Source organism: Hypanus sabinus, unplaced genomic scaffold, assembly GCF_030144855.1.
Source record: "Hypanus sabinus isolate sHypSab1 unplaced genomic scaffold, sHypSab1.hap1 scaffold_757, whole genome shotgun sequence".
In the NCBI taxonomy this organism is placed as follows: domain Eukaryota; kingdom Metazoa; phylum Chordata; class Chondrichthyes; order Myliobatiformes; family Dasyatidae; genus Hypanus; species Hypanus sabinus.
The window spans coordinates 101,447-115,415 of record NW_026781608.1 but is presented as its reverse complement, the minus strand read 5'-3'; the positions used below and the strand labels follow the sequence as shown (position 1 = coordinate 115,415).

The 13,969-nt window shown below is 45.2% G+C and overlaps 1 protein-coding gene and 1 long non-coding RNA gene across 2 annotated transcripts in view; both read right to left on the bottom strand.

Annotated features, from left to right (window-relative positions):
* LOC132390069 (zinc finger protein 850-like) overlaps window positions 1-13,969 on the bottom strand; it is a 104,580-nt gene that overhangs the window by 79,275 nt on the left and 11,336 nt on the right. Inside the window, exon 2 of the mRNA XM_059962657.1 lies at window positions 12,924-13,172. Coding sequence (XP_059818640.1) covers window positions 12,924-13,172 — 249 coding nt within the window. The remainder of the gene's footprint in view (window positions 1-12,923; window positions 13,173-13,969) is intronic.
* LOC132390074 (uncharacterized) lies at window positions 4,044-13,062 on the bottom strand. Its single transcript, XR_009510770.1, has 4 exons — window positions 12,924-13,062; window positions 9,157-9,329; window positions 7,790-7,956; window positions 4,044-4,423 (listed from the first exon to the last, which is right to left on the bottom strand). It is a non-coding gene; the product is annotated as an uncharacterized LOC132390074 (long non-coding RNA).

The following is a 13,969-nucleotide window of genomic DNA, read 5'->3' as shown; positions in this document are numbered from 1 at the left end:
TCACTCGCTACTCTGCTGTCAGACTTTAGAGGTGCATTGTGTTTCGAGACCCCAGATTCACTTACAGTGAGTGTCGTTTTAAGTGCTTGACTGAGGTGGGGCTGTGACGTCAGTCTCAAGGAGAGAGAGAGAGAGAGAGAGAAAACATCAAAACCACAGTGAGCTCATCGTCTTTTTCACCCGGGACAAAATCATGCAGGTGTATAAGATGATGAGAGGCATTGGTCGTGTGGATAGCCAGAGGCTTTTTCCTCAGGGCTGAAATAGCTAACACGAGGGAGAATAGGTTTAAGCTGCTTGGAAGTAGGTACAGGGGAGGCGTCAGAGCCAAGTTTTTTGAGCAAAGAGAGGTGTGTGTGTGTGGAATGCACCGCCAGTGACGATGGTAGAGGAGGATACAATAGGGTCTTTTAAGATACTCTCAGATAGGTACATGGAGCTTAGGAAAATAGGTAGCTATGCGGCAGGGTAATACTAAGCAGCTTCTAGAGTAAGATACATGGTCGGCACAGCAATGTGGGACAAAGCATCTGTAATGAGTTGTGCATTTATGTTTCCATGCAGTTCACGGGAAATCTCCTATCCCATGGAGTGGTGACTAGTTGCAACCTGTCATCTCAGGGAGAGTGAGAGGGGAACGGCAGGGAGAGATTTTGATATACGGATATGGAACAGAAACATGGGCAGGAACCAGATGGGCTGAGTGGCCTTTTTAGTGTACATTATGAGTGTGGTAGAGACAGTAAGTACCTGAGACATGGGATTTGATACAGAACTGATTTATCTTTCACAGATCCACAATATTAAACACCAGTCTAGTTTAAGGCTAACATCAGCAGAACGGAGTCCTCCAATGCTCAGTGACCAGGGTTCAGTCCTGGGTGCGACGAGCAGCCACAAGAACTTCAGAATCAGAACCGTCCCTCATGAACCTGCAGCTGCCTTCAGTCACCGTGATGGCTAAACTTTTAACACAGAGATGACTTGAACATCCTCCCTGATGTAGGACTGCTCAGACCGATGATGTATGGGAGAAGGAAAAAAAAGAGATAATAAAGTTGTTTGCACCGTTAGGGATAAACAGAGAGGAAAAGGTGGAATGTTTCTTGAATGCATCTATTTTAATGCTGGGAACATTGTAAGAAAGGTGGATGAGCTTAGAGTATGGATTGATAACTGGAAATATGATGTTGTATCTATTAGTGAAACATGGTTGCAGGAGGGGTGTGATTGGCAACTAAATATTCCTGGATTTTGTTGTTTCAGAAGGGCAAGGGGGGAGGTATTGCAATGCTTGTCTGAGAAAATATTGCAGCAGTGCTTTGACAAGATAGATTACAGGGCTCATTTAGGGAGCCTATTTGGGTGGAATTGAGGAATGGGAAAGGTATAGTAACACTTATAGGGGTGTATTGTAAACCACCGAATTGGAGGAGCAAATTTGTAAGGAGATAGCAGATATTTGCAGTAAGCACAAGGTTGTGATTGTGGGAGATTTTAAATGTCCACACATAGAAACGTAGAACATAGGTGCAGGAGTAGGCCATTAGGCCCTTCAATCCTGCACCGCCATTCAGTATGATCATGGCTGATCATCCAACTCAGAACCCTGTACCTGCTTTCTCTCCAAACCCCTGATCCCTTTAGCCACAAGGGCCATTTCTAACTCCCTCTTAAATATAGCCAATGAACTGGCCTCAACTGTTTCCTGTGGCAGAGAATTCCACAGATTCACCATTCTGTGTGTGAAGAAGTTTTTCCTCATCTTGGTTCTAAAAGGCTTCCCCTTTATCCTTAAACTGTGACCCCTCGTTCTGGACTCCCCCAACATCGGAAGCAATCTTCCTGCATCTAGCCTGTCCAATCCCTTTAGATTTTTATACGTTTCAATAAGATTCCCCCTCAATCTTCTAAATTCCAGCGAGTATAAGCCTAGTTGATCCAGTCTTTCTTCATATGAAAGTCCTGCCATCCCAGGAATCAACCTGGTGAACCTTCTTTATACTCCCTCTATGGCAAGAATTTCTTTCCTCAGATTAGGGAACCAAAACTGCACACAGTACGCCGGCTGTGGCCTCACCTGGGCCTTGTACAACTGCAGTAGAACCTCCCTGCTCCTGCACTCAAATCCTCTTGCTACGAATGCCAACAAACCATTTGCCTTTTTCACTGCCTGATGTACCTGCATGGCCACTTTCAATGACTGGTGTACAATGACACCCAGGTCTCATTGCACCTCCCCTTTTCCTAATCAGCCATTCAGATAATAATCTGTTTTCCTGTTCTTGCAACCAAAGTGAATAACCTTACATTTATCCACATTAAATTGCATCTGCCATGAATTTGCCTACTCACCTAACCTCACCAAGTCACCCTGCATCCTCTTAGCATCCACACAGCTAACACTGCCACGCAGCTTTGTGTTATCCGCAAAATTGGAGACCCATGGTCCTCTACTATTTCCGGAAGATTATTTATATCCTCCTTAGCGAAGACAGAACTAAGGTAGTTATTCAATTGGTCTGCCATGTCCTTGTTCCCTATGATCAATTCACCTGTTTCGAACTGAAAGGGACTTACATTTGTCTTAAACAATCTTTTTTCTGTTCACTTATCTATAAATCATTTACAGTCAGTTTTCCACTCTCAATCAGGAAATAGTATCGGAAAAGGGATTCCAGCTATCAGACGCTACAATCACTCTGTCAGGGTTCGAAGGCACGGAACGTACATATTCACGTACCCAGCCTCTGCAGGTGGAATTCCAGGGGAGCCAGTGTGAGGTTTCATTTACAGTCACCACCAGACGGGGGGTGTAATCTCGTAGGGAGAGACTTGCTCTGTCTGTTGGAAGTCGAGATTCTTTGCACAGACAATGCTGTCACCCTTGTCAGGTGAACAACCGACGGCTTCCCCAGTTTCTGACCCCCAGGAGGAGGGCAATTACATTGGACTCCACTCCTTCTGCCAGCAGCCAACCCTCATGTGACTCTGTGCTTTGACCCTACAGGGTGCGCCACTGAGGAAAGCCAATATTATGCATCCCCCGAGGGACAGAAGTTCCCAGTCACGGTGATTAGAGAGGTTAAAGGAAGAGACGGTATTGCATTACTGGCCGAATTTCCGGATTTCCTTTGGCGACAGGCAGAACTGGTAGTTCCCCATACCACCATTAGGATTTGCACTGGGTTCAAGCCAAAGAGCCCAGGGTTCCTGCCCTACACCCTAACAAAACAAGCCTTCAGCACCGAGGGAGACTGTGGGTCGAGTCCAGGGGTGGGCAAACTTTTTGACTTGTGGGCCACAAAGGGTTCTAAAATTTGACAGGGGGGCCGGACCAGGAGCAGATGGACGGAGTGTTTTGGTAATACACCTCATAAGAGAAAATAAAATATCATGGGATATGTAGACAACATGTGCTTTAATTTCAATTGAAAATGAACAAATGCATTACAACAAAATATCTGTCTTTGAAGTCCCATGGTATTTAGCTATTTATTGAAATGACTTTTAAAACACTGAAAATTAAATGAATAAAATACAGCTTTTTTAAATAGTAACAGTTACTATTTTAAAGCACTGAAAATTCTGTTATCCTTCAAGATATTATCATCATCACTCTCCTCCTGCCTGTCTTTATTTCAAAACGGTAGGAGATGCAGGTCTACTTGTCCTGCTCCTTCTTATTCAATTGTCCCCTGTGCCAAAACTCCACAATGACCAGCACAAGGACAGAACAATGACAGCGCGCCAGTATGCAGAGCGCGTTATTTGATCTGGAGCGCATTTTTTATCTTGAGAACGTACGTGCACTTGCGCACTACTCATGTCCATCACTTAACAGCAATGACGTAACATGTAATGCTTATTGAAAAAAATATTTTCAAATGCATTTTTTACATAACACAATGAAGAAACTTATTTTTAATTTCAGTGGGAACAGTGTTGTTGGTCTCCCTTTTTAGCCAGCGCATCAAAGTCTGGATTTAGTATTGTTGTGGCGATTCGCAGGATGGATCTGAGGTGTTGGTCAGTTAACTTGGATCTGTGGCTGGCTTTGTTGATGTTCATGACGCTGAACGCCTGTTCACACAAATAGGTCGAGCCGAACAAAGAGTAAGGCGCAAATGTGGAGTAATACGCTGCACCTCAACAAAGGTCAATGTGTAGTGGTGTGCTACATGCAGCGCTAAAATTACGACACAGAGTCGGTAACTGCAGTCGAAGAAAAAAAACTTTATTCGAAATCCCCAGCTTCACTTTTAAGCCTCCCTCAACCTGTCCCCCGTGGCGCAGAGGCTCCAAAGCTCTGTGCTCACAAATCCCCGCAGGCTATCTCCCTTAGCCGGAATGCTGGCTAATTGTGAGCTGGTTCGGATGTGCCAGGAAATGGGTCGCCACAACTGTATATAGAGTGCGTCGTCTATTGGGAAAACACCAGAATTGCGGGGAAAAAACGTTAACAAGGCTTATTAATATAATTTCATCAAGTTCTGCCGGCCGGATTAAAAAGCTTAACGGGCCGCATATGGCCCCCGGGCCGTAGTTTGCCCATGCCTGGTCTAGTCCAATATAGGAAGGAGTCTATAGTGAAGACGGGATATCTGGTAAGAAAACCTTTTAATGGTGGCCAATCCCATGCTGTACCCCATCTCTGTGCAATTTCAGGCCAAGAAGTCTGTCGCACCAACTGCCCCCCTGTCTGGATCACCATGAAAGAAGGACAGACTCTCCCATCCATTTAGCAATATCCCCTCAATCCCGAGGCAAATTTTTATGAGAATAGAAGCTCTTTTGTGGATCCAGCAGGATAACAATATTCTGACTATGCAATAGTGATGGGCAGTGAAGTAATTGAGCAGGCCTCTTTTGAAGCAGCTGTCTCCACCCAGAAGGCTGAGCTGTTTGCTCTGACTCGTGCCTGTATCCCAGTAACAGACTAAAGTGGGAACGTTTACACAGACTCCCGTTATGCATTTGGAATTGTACATGACTACTGGGCTCTCTGGGAATGTGGGGATCCCTGACTTTCTCTGCCCACCCCATTAGTAATGCCACCTTTGTAAACAACTTACTCACCGCTCTACAGCTACCTCGAGTTTTGTTTTGTTTTTTCTCTGAGGAGAAGCGAAAACTGTGGTCCCAGATGGGGTGCCAGAAAGACCCCGACCTAGGTTTTTGGATCACCCAGTGGGACAGGTTTGTGTTCCTACACAGTTTTTACCAATATTGGTCGATTATATATGTAATTATACACACCTGGGAAAGGAGGGAATGGTTGGTAACCTGTACCCTGCACACTGGGTACGAGTCCCTTGCCAGGTGGACCTTTTCGTGTCTACAAGTTGATTTTATTGAATTGCCTAGAGTACATTGCTATAGATACTGCTTAGTTATTATAGATGTGTTTAGTAGATGGGTTGAAGCTATTCCAACTACCAACAATACTGTTATGACTGTTGTGAAGGTATTATTACAGGATATAATTCCCAGGTACGGCCTGCCAGAGATGCTGAGCTCTGACAATGACCCACACTTCGTGATGAAAGTAAACAAAGGCGTATGTAATGAACTAGCTATCCAGCAACAATTCAACTTTGTACACCACTCACGGGCCGCTGGCACAGTGGAGAGAGCCAATGGCACTCTGAAGAGTAAATTGGCCAAACTAACAGTGGAGAATGGACTCAGTTGAAAGTACTACCAGTTCCATATGAGGGTTACTCCACAGGGGAAAACAGATTTGTCACCAGCTGAAATTATTTATGGATGGCCCATGAGGACACCCTGGGGACTAAGACCTTCTGTACCATTGCTCCCAGAAAGTCTACCAACAAAATTGGATATTCATACCCAAGGGGAAGACATGGGGAAATATATATGCCAACTATCCAAAATTTTCCAAGCATACATTCACAGGTACGACAGACTTACAAGGAAGAGAACTACTCTGCAGAGAGGAGTGACTATCCCACCATGGAACCTGGGATACTTTTTTCCTGACAAACAACTGGGATTGAGGGAACCTTGGACCTCGGTGGAGAGGACCATATTAGGTGTTGCTGACCAGTTACATGGGATTGAAACTGAAGGGGCAATCTCGGTGGATACAGCAATTAGGTGCCAAACATGTTACTGAAGGAACTGTGTAGAAGGTCTCTCTTAGACTAATGGAAAATGTATTGGTTGTTAGTGGTGTTCATGGTTATGTCTTTGAGAGGGCTCACCCCAGCATCCAGGGGCACCCATGTCAACATTTCCATCTTTCTGTCATACCTATGCCAAACAGGTAGAACTAGGTGCCTGCTGGGTTTGTGCTGAAATTCCACAGCATGGTAAAACTGTGGTTCCAATGTCAGTAATCCTGCTCAACCAGAGTGAGGAACTCTCAGCCTGGGCTTTCTCAAATAACTTCTGGGGATGTGAGATGAGGACCTGTGGTCCAGTCAGAGATGACTGGCTGTCAGTGTTTTGAGGGATGGTGTCTCAGACCCCCATCAAATGGAACTTCCAATACTGGGAAACATGCATCCTGGCCATACTTGCAGGTGCCCAGCAGCCGAGAGGAACAACTGAGTCTGCTTGATTTTGAATGATTACTTTTCTCTCCTATGGAGTAGCCAGGAATTCATTAGAGATAATCAATTTGGATACAGCACTTGAGGAGCTGGCCACAACACTGCAGGGGCCCTGACAGTAACAGAAGCCCAAGTAATGGAAATATCCACTGAAATGATTGCAATCTGGCAAACAGTCGTACAGAATCGTACGGCTTTAGAGTTTATCCCAGCTGAGAAAGAGGGAACCTGTGCTGTTATTGACACAGAATGCTGCACGTATATCCCCTAATGAACCTACTAACATTACACCCCTCTCCGAGCACACTGAAAAGGAGATTGACAGCATCAAGAAAGTAGGGCAGGATTTACACGGGTTCACCGATTACACGGGTGATCTTTGAAGGCTATTTGGTAATATGTGGGGAATAAGACTGCATTATGGCCTAATATTTGTATATATCTTTATTGTAATTACTGTTGTACACTGCCTTTACCCACTGATAAGTCAATGCTGTCGTCAGTTGCTTTCTCTGTAAAAAGTTACTGCATTGTTGATAATGTAATGATCAAAAGGAGGGAAGGATAAAGTGTGTAAAATGGTTAACGCTTTGTTAAACAATAGCAGCCTGTTTTTCTGAAAGAAAATTCTGATGATCAATAGATGTACTAAGCCATGCTGAGCCATATTTCTTCTTGAGGGTAGCGAGCTAGGGTTTCCGGATGCTTATCTCCTTGCGCATTCACATGTAGAGATAGGATGGCTTCATTCTGTTCTGTGTGGGTAAACCATTATGACTATTTTGTAGTTTGTCTTTAGGGGCTCCAGCCTGTCATGTAGTACATAGCCTGTCTTGTGTGGGGGTATCTGGATGGATATATCTGTGGTGTAAGGGGAATTGTTAGTCAGTTAGTGGATTGGGTGGGAACAGTCACAGACTGTTCCTGTTTGAGCAACTAACTAAGTAAGCCCCGGGTGCTTGGAATAAAGAGTTTGTACCGTACGGTCTCTGAGTGACTTTATCCGGATTCGACTTCCACAGAATGGGAATGGTTTTAAAGGGCTGCGCTGCTGGAAGCTCATTACCAGACCTGGAGTGATTGCAACTGGGTCTGACAGAGGCATAACTGGTACTTCTGGGCACATTCAGTCTCCCTCCAACTATCTCCAACCTTCCTTTGTACAGGTATGTAATGTCTAAAGGACCAGTGTTTGAGTAAATGAGACTCACCAGACTTTCTCCTGACTGAATCAATGGAAACCCTGAGTCAGATGGGTTCTCTCCAGTCGGTGCTCTCAGTCCTCGGGCTGGTTCACTTGTTGCTGTTCCCTTGTCTTAGCCGTGGTTTGCTTCTAGTTGGGGTTTTTCTTCCAAGAAACCTCTCATCGCAGGTCTAACTTTAACCAGAGAGACAATGAAGCACAATAACAATAAAAAGGAGAACCAAACATTTCTGGTTAATGTTACTGAGAACAAAACGTAGAAAGCTGATATAATGATCTCAGTAAACATTTTTATATTGTCACTCACACATCACAAAACAATACGGGATAAGGAGGAACCATCATTCAGTCAGGAACAGAATTATGTGATTTGGTCCAACTGGTCTGCCTCACCATTTAACCATGGCTGACTTTCATTCCAACACCACATTCCTGCCTTCCTCCTGTAACCCTGAGCTACTCAGCAATCATCAATATGTTAATCTCTGTCATATGTATACCCAAATGGCAGCTTCAACCAACTCTGTGGCAACAATTTCCACAGATCAGACATCTTCTGGCTGAATTTTTTCCTCCTCTCAGTTTTAAAGGAAAGCTTCTTTATTCCGAGACTGTGCCATCAGATCACAGTCTAATGGAAACATCCTCTCCATGTCCACTGTATCCAGGATTTTCAGTATTTGGTAGGTTTATTTAACCAAACATCCCTCCACCATCCCCACCGTCCCTTTGAACTCTGTTGAGCACAGGTCCAAAACAATCAAATGCTCCTCATACATAAAGCCGAACATTCCTGAGATTATTCTTGTAAACCTTGTCAGCAACAACTGTACTGAACACATTTCTAGGAATAACAAACTAATTGGCACCAGGGTAATTTGCAGGGAAAAGTTGTGGTTACTTTATTGTTCAACTATCAAAGAGTGAGCCATTTCCACTTCCACATTAAAACTGATACATTTTAGGAAACATAAACCAATCCAGAGTGAATGTAATAAAAAGAAATTGGAATGACCAAACTGCTCAGCAGGTAAGGAACAGCTGTGGGGAGGGGGACAATCTTTACAATTCAGGTTAATAACATTTTGTCAGGATGACTTCAAACATTTTCAGTTTTTAGTGCAGATCTCCAGCAACTTAAGATTGTGCCCGATTTCCACCACTTCATCCAGATTTGACTTCCACAATATGTGAGTGATTTTAAAGGGTTGGGCTGCTGGAAGCACATTACCAGACCTGGTGTGATTGCAACTGTGTCTGACAGAGGCATAAATGTTTCTTCTGGGCACATTCAGTCTCAACAACTGTTTCCCATCTTCTATTGTACAGGTATGTAATGTATAAAGAACCAGTGTTTGAGTAAATGAGACTCACCAAACTTCCTCCTCACTGACTCACTGGGAACTCCAAGTCAGCTGATTCAGTGTTGTTCTCTCCAGTTGATGCTCTCAGTCCTCGGGCCAGTTCACTTGTTGCTATTCCCACATCTTTAGCCATGGTTTGCTTCCAGTTGGGGTTTTTCTTCCAATAAACCTCTCACCACAGGTCTAACAGTAACCAGAGAGATAATGAAGCACAGTAACAATGAAAAAGAGAACCAAACATTTCTGCTTAATATTACTAAGAAAAAAACTCACTGAAATTTAAACGTTGAAGCCAAATATAATAATCTCAGTAAACAATATTATATTGTCCCTCACACATCAAAAAACAATATAGGATAAGAAGGAGCCATCATTCTGTCATGGTAGTACAGGAACAGGATCAGGTGATTTAATCCATCTGGGCTATAAACATGTAGGAGCAATGTGTGGTTCAGTGCCATGCTCAAGGATACAACACACTGCCTGGCCTGAGGCTCAAACTCATGACCTTCAGATTGCTTAACCACTTGGCCACATGCACATCACAGAAACCACTCTCCCCCCTAGACTTCCCAGTCCCTCGGTAAAGCAGGCAGTGAAATCAAAGATCCCCAAAACCTGAGACGTTCTCCTTTCTCAGCCACCCCAGTCCAAGAGAAGACACAACAGTCAGAAAGCTCAAGGACAAATGTGAGCAGCCTCAGGAAACGAGGCGAGTTGGGGGAAGTTAACGGGACTCAGTGACCAACATCAGATTCCCCAACACAACATAGAGGAAGTACCCTGACCCATCTGGGGACTCTGAGCACACACCACGTCATCTTGCATTACAAAGTGAAGGGTAGGACAGATCGACAGTAAACAGACTCACGTGACCTGTCAGTGGGTCTCCCTTTTCAACTCTGTGGAAATAGACAGCCTGGGCACCAGGTTTGGATCGTTCAATGCAGATTAAGTGAAGTCTACACATTTTTGCCCAGCCCAGATAATCGGAAAATAAATGAGTAATTGGTCCTCAGTTCGGGGCTCACGGCCAACGTCGGATCTCCCCGCTCGGGATCGGTCTCAATACTCCCCGATGGGAACGCAATATCTTCAGCCCACAGACAGTGATTCCAACCCCTGGCTCCCCCACCCAGGAGGTGAGGAGCCTTCCCTCGATCCCACAGGTGATGCACTTCAGCACTGAGCGGAAAAGAAAACACCGCCCAGACGGAGACATTGAACATGCGCGAAGTGAGTGTCACATCATCCGGAGGGCGGGTCCTCGGAAACAGATGCACAGGTGCTGCCCATCTGCTGTTAAATGGGAGGGGCAACGGGATCACGTGAACAGTCGGGTCTCCCACCCCAGGCAGAGTTCTCCAGCTACCCACCACTCTGTGTAAAGAAACAAACTTGCTGCTTACATCTCCTCTCACCATAAATATATCAGACATTTCAACCCCCAGGAAAAATAGATTGTCTGTCCACTCAGAATCCGAATCAGGTTTATTATCACCGGTGTGTGTCATGAAATTTGAAAACCGTGCAGCAGCAATTCAATGCAATACATATTATAGAAGGAAAAAAAAAACAAAATAAAATAATAAAAATAAACAACTAAATCATTTACAGTTCATCTGAGACCCTTACTCTTTGTGATTTTGATAAATGACCTGGATGAGGAAGTGGAGGGATGGGTTAGCAAGTTTGCTGATGACACAAAGGTTGGAGGAGTTGTGGATAATGTGGAGGGCTGTCCGAGGATTCAGTGGGACATTGATAGGATGAACAAGTGGGCAAAAAAGTGGCAGATGGAGTTCAACCAGGATAAGTGTGAAGTGATTCATTTTGTTAGGTCAAACATAATGGTAGAATATAACATTAATGGTAAGACTCTTGGCAGTGTGGAGGATCAGAGGGATCCTGGGGTCCCAGTCCATAGGACACTCAAAGCTGCTACGCAGGTTGACTCTGTGGTTAAGAAGGCATATGATGCATTGATCTTCATCAATCGTGGGATTGAATTTAGGACCTGAGAGTTAATGTTGCAGCTATATGTGATGCTGGTCACACCCCAATGTGCTCAATTCTGGTTGCCTCACTACAAGAAGCATGTGGAAACCATAGAAAGGGTGCAGAGGAGATTTACGCAGATGTTGCCTGGATTGGGAAGCATGCCTTATTAGAAAAGTTTGAGTGAACTCAGCCTTTTCTACTTGGAGCAACAGAAGATGAGAGGTGGCCTGATAGACGTGTATAAGATAATGAGAGGCATTGATCATGTGGATAGTCAGAGGCTTTTTCCCTGGTCTGAAATGGTTATGGCAAGACAATACAATAGGTACCTGGAGACACTGGAGAAAAATAAAGAAATACTAGCTTAGAACAATAGAGGGCTATGGGTAACCATAGTAATTCCTAAGTTAGGGTCATGTTGGCACAACTTTGTGAGCTGAAGGGCTTGTATTGTGCTGTAGGTTTTCTATGTTTCTGTGAATCAATTAAAAATCGTGCAACAAACAGAAATACTATATATTTTAAATGTGAGGTAGTGTTCAAGGGTTCAATATCCATTTAGCAATCGGATGGCAGAGGGGAAGAAACCGTTCCTGAATCACTGAGTGTGAGCCTTCAGACTTCTGTACCTCCTACCTCATGGTAACAGTGAGAAAACGACATGCCCTGGGTGCTGGAGGTCCTTGATAATGGACGCTGCCTTTCTGAGACATGGCTTCTAATCGTCTGGTAATCTTCTAAACGTCTATCCAGTCTCACCCCAGCTGGCAAGGCTCCGGAGAAAACGACACAATTTTGTCCAACCTCCCGTTACAGCTCAGGCCCTCTAATCCAGGCAATATCCTGGTAAACCTTTTCTGCGCCCACTCCAAAGCCCCGCTATCCTTCCGAGAATAGGAGAGACCAGAACTGTATGAAACACTCCAGATGTGGTCTAACTAGTTTTATAAAGCTGCAACACAACTTCCCGACTTTTGAACTCAATGCTTCAACTAATAAAGACAACCATGCCATTTGTCTTCTTAACCACCCGATCAGTCTGTGCAGTCTCTCTCAGGGAGCGATGAACTTGGAGTCTAAGGTCCCTCTGATCATCGACACTGTTCAGGGTTTTGCATTTAACAGTGTACTGTCGCATACATTCGACCTACCGAGCTGCCAAGATGATCATCACTAATCAAATCTCACTGAGATTTCTCAGGTCCTGTTGAATTTATTGCCAAGTGCACAAGTACGGGAAGGTACAGGTACAGAGAAACACTGACTTGTGGCAGCATCACTGGCAAATACATTCAGATAACACACAGAACAGCAATTTTACAATTCTCTGTCAGTAACAAGATAGAAACATGTTTTACGTCATCCTGCTAATAGGACCAGAACAACGGGCTGAGCGGCGGCTCATCTCAGACGGTTCGGTGTGAAGGTCTCACAACCCGGACCGACCCCGGCAGATTCTGTGAAGGAAGCGAGGCGAGGCCGCCAGTTCGGGAAAGTTCATCCCCTCCCCCTTCAGGTTTCACCGATCACCTTGTGTTTCTCTCTCCCTTCCCCTCCCCCATCTTTTATTCTCCAGTCCTGCCGAAGGGCAGTAATGTCGGTAATGTCGACTGTATTCTTCCCCTAGATGCTGCCCGGCCTGCTGAGTTCTTCCGGCATTTTGTGCGCGTTGTTCGCATTTCCAGCATCTGCAGATTTTCTCTTGTTTGAGTTCGGGAAAGTTAACTCACCACACAACGTCAGACCACCCCGCTCGGGACCGGCTTCAATACTCACTGAATGGAAATTGTTGGTGTTGCCCCGCAGAGAATAATCCGTCTCCGGCTCCCCGTCCAAGGGGGCGAGGACCCCCTCCCGATCCCGATCCCGATCCCGATCCCGAACCCGGACCAGCCGCTGACCCACTTCCACAAAGAAAAAAAAATCACTGCCTGGCTCGGCACTGTGAGCATGCGCAATATGCTTCTTTGTTGCGTCACAGGCGGTGGGCGGAGCCACGGAAACAAACCTGCAAATGCTGCCGATCTGCGGTAAAACACGATCACGTTTCGCTGGAGGGTCTCCCATGTGACCGGTGACTGTTCCTCGCCCTTCACATACTGCCCTACCCACCGCCGCATTTCCCACATTATTTCATTATTTCCCTATATCATTTCCATACTTATTTAGATTTCCCCACCATATGTTCCCCCATCCCTTTCCCTCCAGCCCCAGGTCACAGAGTTCTCAGAGTTATAGTCTCGATTCACTTCCCATCCCGACACAGTTCAGACCCACACAGAAAATGAGCTGGTTTCTTTTAAATCAGTGAACACACACAAAATGCTAGTGGAACGCAGCAGGTCAGGCAGCATCTACAGGGAGAAGCGCTGTCGATGCTTCGGGCCGAGGCCCTTCGTCAGTCCTGAAACATGGACAGCGCTTCTCCCTGTAGATGCTGCCTGACCTGCTGCGTTCCACCAGCATTTTGTGTGTGTTGCTTGAATTTCCAGCATCTGCAAATTTCCTCGTGTTTGTCATTTAAATCAGTCTATGTTTATAAACACTGATTCCTATTCACATTCCTCTGGCCTCACTGGACAGGAACACTGAAACATTAAGTGAGAAACAACAGGAGGAGGCCATTCGGCCCCTTTAACCATCAGCAAGATGGAGGCTACTCTCCCATCTCAGCCACATGCTTCTACCGATCTTGATTTTCTCGATCCCTTGGGTCTCCACAAATCTGCCAGCCTCTGTTTTATGTGAGGACGATCACCGTGTCTTCAACACCCTCTGTGGTGTGGATTTACAGACATTCACCACCCTCGGAGTGGAGACAT